This window comes from Monopterus albus, unplaced genomic scaffold, assembly GCF_001952655.1.
Source record: "Monopterus albus unplaced genomic scaffold, M_albus_1.0 scaffold282.1, whole genome shotgun sequence".
NCBI lineage: Eukaryota > Metazoa > Chordata > Actinopteri > Synbranchiformes > Synbranchidae > Monopterus > Monopterus albus.
Genome location: NW_018128162.1, coordinates 746,095 through 758,054, shown reverse-complemented (window position 1 = coordinate 758,054; position 11,960 = coordinate 746,095). Strand labels below are relative to the sequence as shown.

General features: G+C 39.3%; 2 protein-coding genes across 3 annotated transcripts; both read right to left on the bottom strand.

The window, feature by feature from the left end:
• Positions 1-1,270: 1,270 nt before the first annotated feature.
• On the bottom strand, positions 1,271-5,092 carry nme5 (NME/NM23 family member 5). Of its 2 annotated transcripts, none has more exons than XM_020622504.1 (5): positions 4,608-5,092; positions 3,854-4,056; positions 1,805-1,905; positions 1,597-1,715; positions 1,271-1,441 (listed from the first exon to the last, which is right to left on the bottom strand). In XM_020622504.1, the coding sequence occupies exons 1-5, from the start codon at positions 4,731-4,733 to the stop codon at positions 1,358-1,360; spliced, it is 633 nt and encodes a 210-aa protein (XP_020478160.1). In that variant the 5' UTR covers positions 4,734-5,092; the 3' UTR covers positions 1,271-1,357. The 2 variants fall into 2 exon arrangements, with proteins under 2 accessions (XP_020478160.1, XP_020478158.1); XM_020622502.1 differs by having other exon boundaries at positions 3,854-4,059; positions 4,608-5,088.
• A 682-nt stretch (positions 5,093-5,774) lies between these two features.
• On the bottom strand, positions 5,775-11,070 carry rack1 (receptor for activated C kinase 1). The gene is made up of 8 exons (XM_020622586.1): positions 10,838-11,070; positions 10,167-10,338; positions 7,688-7,835; positions 7,244-7,339; positions 6,922-7,032; positions 6,467-6,607; positions 6,118-6,228; positions 5,775-5,888 (listed from the first exon to the last, which is right to left on the bottom strand). The coding sequence occupies exons 1-8, from the start codon at positions 10,944-10,946 to the stop codon at positions 5,823-5,825; spliced, it is 954 nt and encodes a 317-aa protein (XP_020478242.1). The 5' UTR covers positions 10,947-11,070; the 3' UTR covers positions 5,775-5,822.
• Between the last annotated feature and the right edge of the window lie 890 nt (positions 11,071-11,960).

Sequence of the window (11,960 nt, the reverse complement as noted above, 5' to 3'; positions counted from 1 at the left end):
CCGCTCTTCAAGATGGATTCTCCCACCCGACGACAACTCGTGGTTGGTTTTCTATAACCGGCAAGGAAAAAACGACAGTTCTGCGGAGAAGCGTTCTGATTGGACGATCACTGCTGTCAATCACAACGCTGACCAATGACTTAGCGCAGCGCCTTCTTGTTCATGCCCTTGACACACAGGCAGGAACTCAGACAACCCCTTCTGCTTCTGTTGAGAACAACTTGTTCACTGCTCCCTAATCTCAAAACGACACAGCTGAGCTCGGATGAACAGCTACAGTTTAGTGTTGAATAATATTTCTAAGTGTTACTCTCGGAAATTGACTGACTGAATAATATTTCTAAGTGTTACTCTCGGAAATTGACTGACTGGCACTCAGAATTTCGTCAAATGCAACAGTTATAATACAGGTTTGTGTGAAAACGAACGGTCTGTGCAAAATACTCAAAGTGTAGATCTTACTATCTTTGTATGCACAGTACTGATGGATAAACGCATAAGGAGCTGTAATTAAAGACAATTTGTAGGCTGCGTTGATATTCATTCAGGCACTACTGTACAAGCCCATAAAATAATAAAATCAATACATCCCACCGATACGTGGCGGATTCGAAACAAATATCTATATGCTTACATACAGTTTTTATCGGGACTTTCAGATTCAACTGTGCTAAATAATGGGGCCATAATTTACTGTTATACTGAGGTGTAAGTCGTTCCTTTTATTTTATTTTATTTTTTTCACTAAAACCAGTATATAGGATAGTAGGCCTAAATAACAGACCATTTGAAATGAACTGGCATGTTTTGGTTTGTGACCATTGACATGATTTATGGTCCAGCCATTTACAGTACCTCTATGATCTCTTATCCTATGTGGGCCACAAAGACCTGATCCTATCCAATAACCATCAGCTTTTCAGTCTATTATTATGGCCCTCTGTCTCCACAGTAGGAAACACATACAGGACAGCAGACACTACAATTATGGTTAAGTATTGCAGACCAAATAACCTAAAGTCAAGTGCCCCGATTTCATTTAATCATCCATTCACATCTCAATAATTGCAATAAATATTTTTATATTTATTTTTCTTTAATTGCATAATTTCTGAGCTACTGTTCAAAACCACCGTTTTTTTTTTTTTTGTAAATCTGCATAATTTTAATTTAGGTTAGGAATCATGTCACCATTGAGAGAAGTGTTCTACAGAACAGAGGCTTTATAAATAATATACTAACTTTACCAGAAAGCAAAGAAACCAGATTCTTAGTGCTGAAAATATATTTCATCATTATTGAACATATTTGTAAAAAAAATTACACAGTTTGGTATTTCTTCCCTTTTTTCCTGTGGTCATTCTGCTTCTTCCACAAGGGCTCCTTCACATATTTTAGGCTTGTTTGGGCTGTTTTTGATCAGCCAGTCAGCAAGCCAAATCTATTGAAAACAGAAGTGCAGGACAAGAGAGCAAGATATATCAGGAACCAAAGCTCAATACCACCAAACACAGTAAGAGTAATAATAACAGTGGTAAATAATGGCTAATGAATACATCTGTTCATATCTCAAAATACTGGGCATTGAATACTTACACAGGGGTTGTGAGGCTTGTGCTTGCAGAGCTCAGTGAGTCCATGCAGCAGAGTTGGGTTGACATACTTGCTTAGGTATTCCTCACTTGCTTCTCTTGAGGGAAATGGCTCAATTACAGCTGTAGAGGCATAGCATGTTGGGTACAGAATCCTAAGTGTCCAAATTTCTGTATGAATAACAGTACATGTGAGTGTGTATATTACTTACAGTTTGGGAACATGAATTTTATCTCCCTTTCAGCTGCGTGAAATGAGTCACTGCCATGGAGGGCATTTTTCAAGTCTGAAGTGCCATATTTTGCTCTAAGGCTGGAAAAAATACAGAACATTCATAAAAAAATACTCCTTAGACTGACATGAGCACAAAGCTTTACCTTTCTACCTTAAATAAACACAGCAATCATGATACCAACAAATGACCTGCATTTGTGGGACATGGTGAACTATGTCCTGATAATTCAGAGGTCTATTCGCCGATTATTATGACTAATAAAAGTCAGAGGCTAGGGTCTAGAATCACAAGCAATTTTGTGTATGAGAAACTATCAGATGAATACACTCTGAACAAAAACCACAGATAATATTGTGAGGGATAAAATCATAGGATGTTAACAGTATTTTTGACCAAACATTCATATTGTGTTTAATATGCATTTACCACAGTGCTCTCTGCCTAAGTCTGTCTGACCAAAGGATTGGTGCCATAATAATGCGGAAATATTCAAGTAATATGGACATGCTAACATGTTAATATATGTGGGACATGTTCAGAATTTATATTTTGGTAAAGGAATTAATAGCAATTAGAAACATTACGTGAACTCATGGTCTGTTTTACTTCAGCCAACCTCTGTTTCTAATGCATTAACAAGAACTAAAATAACTTGTATCAACTTATGAATTATGGATTTATGTATAGACTATAAGCCAGGTTTGCAGGCACACCATACTTTTCCACCATCAGCCTTCCTTGGCAGTTCATTGATAATAATAATTATTCATATGGCATACATATTTAAAATAATAAAAAACAGCAATAACAGCACTTAAAGCTGCATTAACTAACTTCTCCCTCTAATGTTCGACCGTTAAGGGCAAAGTGAGAGTCAAAACAAACTCAAACATTATCTCCTCCACTTCTCCTCCTTCCCTCTCCTGCCCTGTCTGTGAAACTATGTTATATGTGGTCACAACAGCCATTGACAGTTGTGGCAGTCGGATAGCGCAGCCATAATAATCAGCTCCAGAACTAATGTATACAGAATATAGAGTCAGAGGTTTTCGGTGGAATTGCAGTGACACAATATCAAATAAAGAGTTTTACATTTTAGCAATATGCATATGTATGTCTAATGTTGTTTGTAGTGGATGTGTCTGCACTAACACAAGCAAATTATACAGAGGGATGTCTTTTCCTAGTAACAATGATACAGTACTAATGTTCAGGCCACTATTGCATCATGTTCAGTGTTATATACTTGACACACATAATGTTATAAGGTCACTAAAATGCTATATGGACTACAGTGTTATGTCCAACATAAACTGGACCAAAACCGGGCAAAAATTTGCAAAATTATTTCACTTGCTAATCCAGGAAAACGCACTGGTTTCTGCTCAATGGACAACAAAACACTAACATTGCAATCAGTTGGAAATACTCCAAATTACATCTAGAATAATTCATTTGAAATGCTAATGTTAGCTTGCTAATGATGCTGACATATACACGTTAGTCAGCTACAGTACTTAGGCATCTAGTAGGAAGAAAGCCACATCTGAGTCAAATTTTAGTACTTTGGGTGCTTCTGATGCTCTCCATCTCTGACATGCCAAACTAATGTTAACACTGGTTTTGCCTTGTTCTTTGTCATACTCTTTATGTGCTACAGAACATGGCCTTTTGGGTCTAACAGGCCCACTCCCATCCTGGGTTGTACATACATAGGGATCTTCTACGGCTCATCTCTGAAATAAGCCATACTGGTTTGAAAAACTTCTTCTATGCCTCAGATCAGTGGGGGCATGGAAGAAGTGTGGTGCGGATTTTAACAACCCTGCCCAAAGAGGCGAAGAGGTAAACACAGGGCCTGAAGATAACAGAGTGGGGTGGGGGGTTTAGTACAACAGAGAAAAAACACTTCTAGACAATTTTTTGATTTATAAAAGTTTGTGCTAAATCTTAGTTAATGTAGCTTTAAAGAAGCAACAGACAAAGTAAAGTTTAAATCAACACCTTATAAATGAACAGACTGACCATTCTGGATGACTTTCTCTGGCCTTTGTGCTGTTGACAGGCCCTATGATGGACTTCCAGTGGGCAACAGCATTGTCACGGGCCAGACTCAGGGCAACAATGGGGCCAGAGCTCATGAATGCAGTTAAAGTGGGAAAGAACAGCTTTCCATAATGGTCTGCGTAGAAGTCACTGCATTGCTCTGGACTTAACTGCAGCCTCCGCTTCTGCCACAAAGACGAAATATTGGACAATTCAGTGAAATGTGCAGAGAAAGCAGAATCAGATTTTGCAGATTAGAATTAATCCAAACCATTTTTCTCAAACCACCCAGGTGAGTCATTTTTTTCAGACCTAATTCTTCTATTATTTCTATATAATTCACAAAATTACTACTGATAACATCCAAAATATATCATTTTTTAAAATTATTTGTCTGGAGTGTGACCATACTGAGTGCAACACTATGAGCACTTTCAGGTAGAAAAACTATGTAATGGCAAGCAGTTTCTCTATTGTCTCAAAAATATCTTTGGTACTTCCTTATTGCCATTTCCTATGCATCAGCTAAATATATATAAAAATAACAATATGCCTGTGATAAACTACCAACTATCATTCATGTATCATCCATGCTCTACACAAAATTGGAGACACGCCTGTTTATGTTAAAGCATAAAATAAAAGGCAAACAGAATAAAACACATTCTGTACAGTATATTCTGTACTAATTTACATACATGCATATTTTACAATGCATTAGCCTATAACTCACCTGCAGGATAATGAAGCCCGATTTGAGAATAATGTCCTCAATCTCCCCAACTTTCTTTATGGCATCTGGTTTAATTAGAGCTAGAGTTCTTTCCACGTAAATACGAGGATAAGAAGTTTGGTCCATATTCTTTTATGCCACAAAAAATGTAACTAGTTCTATATTAGCCTATAAGTTAATGTAGCGAACTAATGAAGTTCCGACGTTTACCTCGGGTCCAGCAACTAAACACTTAACGTAGGCAGTAATCAGGTCAGCATTAGTAATGATGAGATTACATTAAACACACTATTTTTGCTAAAGTTGGTAAGTAACCTAGTTATTGATTTAAAATATAAAAAAGTGTAAAAATGTCAAAAGCGTTTACTAGCTCATTAAACTAGCCTCTTTTTCGGTTAGTATTCATGTTGCTAGGATACCATAACAGTCTACGGCAAGCCAAGCAAAACAATCCACACATGTAAATAATGCGGTGAAAAACTCAACCTCGCCTCAAGTAAACGCTTTCTCACTTGGCTATTTCTGGGAAACGGGATGAAGGGGGTGGGTGGCGTTCGTCAGTCAAACCGCTGCAGTCTGTAATAGCTTACTGTCCATCAGTTCTGTGCGTGGACTGACCTGAGGTGGCTCACGCGTATGATATCGTATAGACGTTTCTTCAGGGCATGAATGTTCCTTCCGTTTAGAGTAAAAGACACCAGTCGCAGACTTTCCCTCGAAACTGCAGGTAGACTTTACTCGCGCAAGTAAATCTCAAAACCGTGACTCCTGCACCCTCTGAGCACTTCAAGGACAGGAACATATGGGGGGCGCTTCCAGCAGTTTGAGTGCGAACAATAACCACTTGTACCGCAGGTTTTAGCGTGCACCACATTAGTCAAGATTTTGCACGTAAAAATATTAAGTTACATTCAACACTTACAGACGTTAAAATCAAATGGCCAAAAATGATCGTTATGTACAAACTTCACTTTTTCTTAGACCGTTAATCACGTTTTAAATAAAGCCTTTACTTCAGTCCTTGTTTTGAGGTGTGGAATGCACTGTTGTCCCTACTGATTGTTATACAGTTTTCAAGTTTAACAGTTTTATCTGCAATAAATTTATTACTGCATACAACATATATAAAGGATATACTGCGTTAAAGCCAAGACAGCACACACGCTCTTTTCAAATAAACAGTCTTTTATTCAAAGTTGCTTCTGCAAAAAGTTCTTATCGAGTTCCAATAGTGACCTGCCACACTCTGATCAGGTTGTCGGTGTAGCCAGCAAACAGGGTCTGTAAAATACATAAAGGACAGAAGTCAGTCATTTCAGGATCCCAGTTTTTTCCCCACACACCACAGAAAGTGTGTTTCTAGTACCCCTCATATTTGCAGGACTGTCATCAGCTGACATCAGAGTTATAAGTGAATGGGTATAATCACTGGGGGTAAACATTAAACCGCTAACCACTGGGATAGCTAGAATCTGTACTTAAAGATCCTACAGAGACAAATGTGTTGTACCTGTCCATCAGCAGACCATGCCAGAGAAGTACACTGTGGGGGCTCGGCCTTGCTGTTTGTGCTGATCACTTCCTGTCTCAGCTCATCCACAATGATTTTGCCCTCTAGATCCTAAATTAAGAGAAGGAAAACTAAAGTCGATCAGTAAGCACACAGAGGTGAATAAAGGATCAATGACTGAAGTTAAGGCACTCAAATTAATTACACATAGACAAATTTATCTTGGTTGGAGCTCAGAAACAGCCTCTTTATCATCAAAGAATGCAGTTGGCATGTTGTTTCATCACTGCCCTTTCCATTTATAGCTTATACTGTTCATGAAGTATTTAGGATGAAGGCTTTTTTTTACCCAGATCTTGATGCTGGGACCAGTGGCGGCACACAGCCAGTAACGGTTGGGGCTGAAGCAGAGGGCATTGATGATGTCACCACTGTCCAGGGTGTAGAGGTGCTTGCCCTCATTCAGGTCCCACAGCATGGCCTGGCCGTCCTGAGTGGCAAGAGAAAAAGTATGACTCAATAGCCATATTTCATAGTTCACAACTAGGAGTATTTTCCCCATAGATAACACATCTGCAGCACTAACAACCTTTTTAAGTGTAGGTAGCTCTCAGAAACAGCCTCTTTGTCATCACTGTTAAACAGAAGCTTATGTTTTCATCACTGCTGAAACTTGAAAGCTGGCTTTGTCGAGTTCATAATGAAAGAAGAAAGATCCAAAACCATTGCTTAAATGAGTGCCTTTGTCGAGTTCACAATGAAAGAAGAAAGATCCAAAACCATTCTGACAAGTTCATATCATACCTTTCCACCAGATGCACAAAGGGAGCCATCAGGAGAGACAGTCACTGTGTTCAGGAAGCCAGTGTGGCCGATATGGTTGGTCTTCAGCTTGCAGTTGGCCAGGTTCCACACCTAGGAGCAAAGGACAGGAAAACTTCATTACACCCATGAGGTATATAAACCTTCATACAAAAGTTCTTTTGGTTGTGCCCTCATCATAAGAAACATTTTCATCAGTGAGAAGGTCAGATAATACATGCCAGTTATTCAAATCATTGGGCTTAGGATTAGGTTTCATTTAGATTCTTCTTTATAACTTATGGGAGTTTTACAAACCACATACTTTGACCATCTTGTCCCATCCACAGGAGACTATGATGGGGTTGCTGCTGTTAGGGGAGAAGCGCACACAAGACACCCACTCAGAATGGCCCTCATCCTGCAAATTAAGACATACAATGCAAGATTGTCCGGTTACCCATTATAGTGATTTGGCTTTGTAAACAGCAAGGTGAAATTATTACCACATGTGATCAGGTAAGCAAGGTGAAAAACACAAACCGAAAAAAACAAACAAACAAACAAAAAAAAACAACAGATGTGTACACTGAAGTGTTTTGTTGGAAAGCAATGTTTCCAATGATGACCGGTGAGCAACACATTTCCTTTTGATATCAATTTGAACTGTAACTGGAAAAACTCAAAATTTTACAGGGATCCACTAAAATCTAACTCCACTGACAGAATGACTGATCCTGACAGACAGCACCATGAGCTGGCAGCTCACCTGGATGGTGTACTTGCAGACTCCAAGAGTGTTCCACAGCTTGATGGTCTTGTCCCGGGAGCCAGACACAATCTGGCGGTTATCAGCAGAAAAGGCCACACTCAAAACATCTTTGGTGTGTCCAACAAATTGGCGGGTGGTGAGGCCACTGGGGAAACATCACACCAAATATTTCAGATCAATAAAACTGTTGCACAACTTAAGACACAATATGGAAACAATATCGCTGCAGATACACTTTAACTATTCCAAATGATAAAAACATTTAAAAACCAAGATAATTTTCCTCCAACCAATTTCACAAAATAGGTGAATATTTTCTAGCAACACCTCAATAAAAAAAACAAACAAACAAAAAACCCCCTCACAATAAAGAACAAAACAAAACACAGCAACAATGACAAACAAAACAAAAAACAACAACCTTAAAACAAATTGTGACCTACTGAAATACACATATGTACACCAAGCAATAAAGGCCAGTCAGTACAAATCATCAACCCCGGAGGCTATGCTTGGTGATGGTTAAGGAAAGTATGGTGTACTCCGCTCATTAAGTTCCAATAGTAGAAACACAGCAACGGTGAAGAGATTTTCATCTTTTATTCTACAACAGAAACATGTCAGAAAATACCCACGTGCGATTTTTAAAGCCTTTATGTTTTAAAAAGTTGCTAACAAGTGGCTAAATGAGATGCAGAGGTTGTCCAGGATATTAAATGTCATCCTATCCATCACAGAGACTAATCTACTCACTAGTTCTTCACCTTTACAGCCTTATTGTTTTTAAATTCACACACACCTATAAACTATTCTTAAGGTCTTTTCGCACTGGAGGCGTATTTTTTGTATGTTTTTTGTCCCCCCACACGGCAGTAATATTTTCAAACCAATATTCTGTCAATGAGCCCTTACACATCAACAACAGAACATCACTGAGTAAAAAGCAGTATTTTTTCCCCCGCCCATGGTTGTTGTTTTTTTCCCCTCCAACTTTTCACCAGCGACAGGAACACGACAAATCACAATGCAGCTTTCTGGAATGCTGCAACATTGTTACCGTAAATGCATAGTGCGCCCATCAGCTAAACCTACGGATTTATTTATTATGGTAGCTTTCAGTATATATTTTACCTCAAACACAGCCAAGTGCTAGTCTGGGTTGACTGGGTCAATGTAATCGCTGCTCTGCCCCTTGAAATGTTGTGGCAGCAGCAAACTGTCCTCCAGACATACTAAAGTAGGTCCAAAAATGACAATGGTACAGTGTCAACCAGATGCACCAAGCACTGAAACTTTCCAAGTGACCTTTTTATTGGTATAGGATGCACTCCTTGTATTTAGCAGAACCATCACCTGCAGGTCATCGTCACTTGATTTGGACTTTTGTAGTGTGACCTTTTAGAACTTAACACTCTATAATCACGTTGAGTTTGGTGTGAATATATGTATATATACATATATATTTTTAAACTGCCTCCAGAAAAAATTGCTATCTGTATCGTTTATTTGCATTACTCTTATTATGAAAAGACCTTATCTCACACGGCTGAGATCACTAGATCCAGTCACATAAGAAAAGGTGAATGTGGAAGTGCACCAAATCGAAGAGCAAGTTGGAAGCTTAGTGGTGGTAACACGAAGCTGTGGTGTAGTTTGTTTGTAGCCTAACAATAGCTTTTTACTTTTGGCGACTATACTGAGTGCTATAGGGATGACGTATTTTTGTAGGCCAAACCGGAAGTTAGCATCACCCTGGTTCCCAGGATAAAAAGCCAATGGGATTTTTCCATAGGCTTTTGGATTACTGCGGAAAATAAGCTCTGTGACAAACAATGATTTATGATGCTTGCACATTTTGCTCAGCATGATAATCTTCACAAGTGAACACTGTTTTTATGCTTCTGAAGCCCGGAGAGACCAGGGAACCAGGATGATGCTAACTTCTGGGTTGGCCTATGAAAATACATCATCCCTATGGTACTCTCTGGTGCACTTAGTTGTATCAAGGTCTGGCTGACAAACACATTAGTAACAGCAGCTTATCACAATGTGCATTTAATTTCCAGATCTTAACAGCATTTAATACAAGCTGGTTAAGCCAAATGTTTCCAGAGACATTTTTAACAACACAGGTGGCTACTAATGCTAATTACTAAGGTGGTCAGTGAAACTGGCCACACAAATTGAGCTGTTTGTAAGAGACTGACCTATTGACAGTACAGAGGAGGGCTTTATACACACCTGGTGTAGCTCAGCCATGAATGACTCATTTAACTGATGTTAAGGTGACAGCACTCGGTGTACCCAGAATTCCTTGCAGGCATAAAAAAAACCCCCCTCTTTGTCTGTGGTCTCATTGGTGTTCCACATGAACACATACAGACCATCTACCATAACCCTGCAGGGGAATCAGCTTTCCTCATTGTCTCTCAAACATCTGAGTAGTTCTGAAAAGAAAGCCACTCCTAACACTTACGTGGTGAGATCCCACAGGCGGAGGGTCCCGTCCCAGGCACCAGACAGGGCAAACTGTCCATCTGAGGAGATGACAACATCACTTACAAAGTGAGAGTGGCCCTTCAAGGAGCGCTGGGGGATGCCATAGTTGGTTTCATCACGAGTCAGCTTCCACATGATGATAGACTTGTCTGAAATACAAACATTCAGGTCATTTTTATTACTCAATGCCGATATTTCAGTCAGTGAATAGCAGATATACTGAACATTAGCATGAACGTTAGCATTGTGGAAGTGCATTTTCCCACGAAAATGTCATACATTTAATCAAAATGTCACCTGGCACACTCTATTACGATTAGAGGTGGGTTGTTGCCAAGTTCACACGTTTATGCATGTAACTACACATGTGTACGTTGTTAAAAGTGTCACGGATGCAATATGGGTTTGTAAAGCTAATTTACAGATAATGCGACATGGTGTTAGCTTAGCTAATCAGGTCTACTGCTCCAGATCGAGCAGTTCTGTCAGTGTAAAAATTTGTCATACATTTCATGCCAACGTGGTTGTTTACATATCATTTACTTGCCACTCACACTTGCATAGCCGTTTTTTCTTACGTTACAGCAGCAAACAAACTAGCTAATACTATCATAGCCATATTGCCGGGGCCGGCAGGGGAAGCCTCACCTCGGGACGCCGACAGAATCATGTCGGGGTACTGGGGAGTAGTTGCGATCTGGGTGACCCATCCACTGTGCCCCTTTAGGGTCCCCCTCACTGTCATCTGCTCGGTCATTTTAGCGAGATTCGGTGTTGCCTTTTACAAGGATGGATTCGGATTTTGCAAAGGTCCAGTAAAACCTAGATCCTCATCGCACCTGGGCACAGAGGAAAAGGAAGTTCCAACCCGGATACAAAAGCTAAGAGGGGTGAGCAAGCCGCAAAGGATCCTGGGAAATGTGGGTTTCATATCATCGATGTATTAAAGGAGAACTCCATATATTTGCCTACAGTTATTTTTTTTTCCTGAGGAGCTAGATTTAATTTAGCAGTTGCATCAAAAAGGACATGCAGTGCATTTTGATGCTTTGTCCAGAGCTTTTTGTATAAATGAGAAAATTTCACATTCATAAAAAAGAAATGGGCTGAGTGAAATAGCAATTTTTAGACAAACATCTTAACAATATGGCACCCTGATTATAGACCCTAAAACTATGAGATTGCATATTATTTTTTAATATATTGATAAACAGGGTATTATTTTAATGGATTTGTTTGTTCTTCTGTTTTCATTAATTGACTAGCATATGTATTTATTTTTGTGCTGTGGCTGTATCTTTGGTTTGAACAGTTTTGTTTGTAGGCTGCATAATGGTTCATTTACATACCGATGATAAGAAACAGAGGGAAATAATAATTCATCTATGCTTTTACCATACATTGGTATGAGAAAGTGTATCAATCCTGAATAATACCACACCCACCTATCAATGAATGCAGTTTAAAGAAAAACTGTAAATACCATCTCATTCAAATTCAACATTTTTGAAATAATCAGTGCATGTAGTTTAAATATGGATATGCTACCAAATGTAACATCCATCCATCCATTTATGACCTCTACCATTTGTCCCTGAGAGGGTCACATAGGGGCTGGAAGCAATCCCAGTCAACATTGGGTGAGAGGTGGTGTACATCCTGGATAGGTCACCAGTCTGTTACAAGGCTGACACACAGAGACAGACAACCACTCACATTCACACCTACGGGAAATTTAGAATGGCAAATTAACCTAACCTATATGTCTTTG

Bases quoted from the DNA above. Each gene is read 5' to 3' on its own strand.
- nme5 (XM_020622502.1), bottom strand. From the start codon at position 4,733: ATGGACCAAACTTCTTATCCTCGTATTTACGTGGAAAGAACTCTAGCT. The intron at 1,716-1,804 runs GTAAGTAATATA...ATGCCTCTACAG, and splicing joins AAAATTCATGTTCCCAAACT to CTGTAATTGAGCCATTTCCC. The intron at 1,442-1,596 runs GTAAGTATTCAA...TGTTTTCAATAG, and splicing joins ACAAGCCTCACAACCCCTGT to ATTTGGCTTGCTGACTGGCT.
- rack1 (XM_020622586.1), bottom strand. From the start codon at position 10,946: ATGACCGAGCAGATGACAGTGAGGGGGACCCTAAAGGGGCACAGTGGA. The intron at 7,836-10,166 runs GTAAGTGTTAGG...ATGTTTCCCCAG, and splicing joins CGCCTGTGGGATCTCACCAC to TGGCCTCACCACCCGCCAAT. The intron at 7,340-7,687 runs GTGAGCTGCCAG...CTTAATTTGCAG, and splicing joins TCTGCAAGTACACCATCCAG to GATGAGGGCCATTCTGAGTG.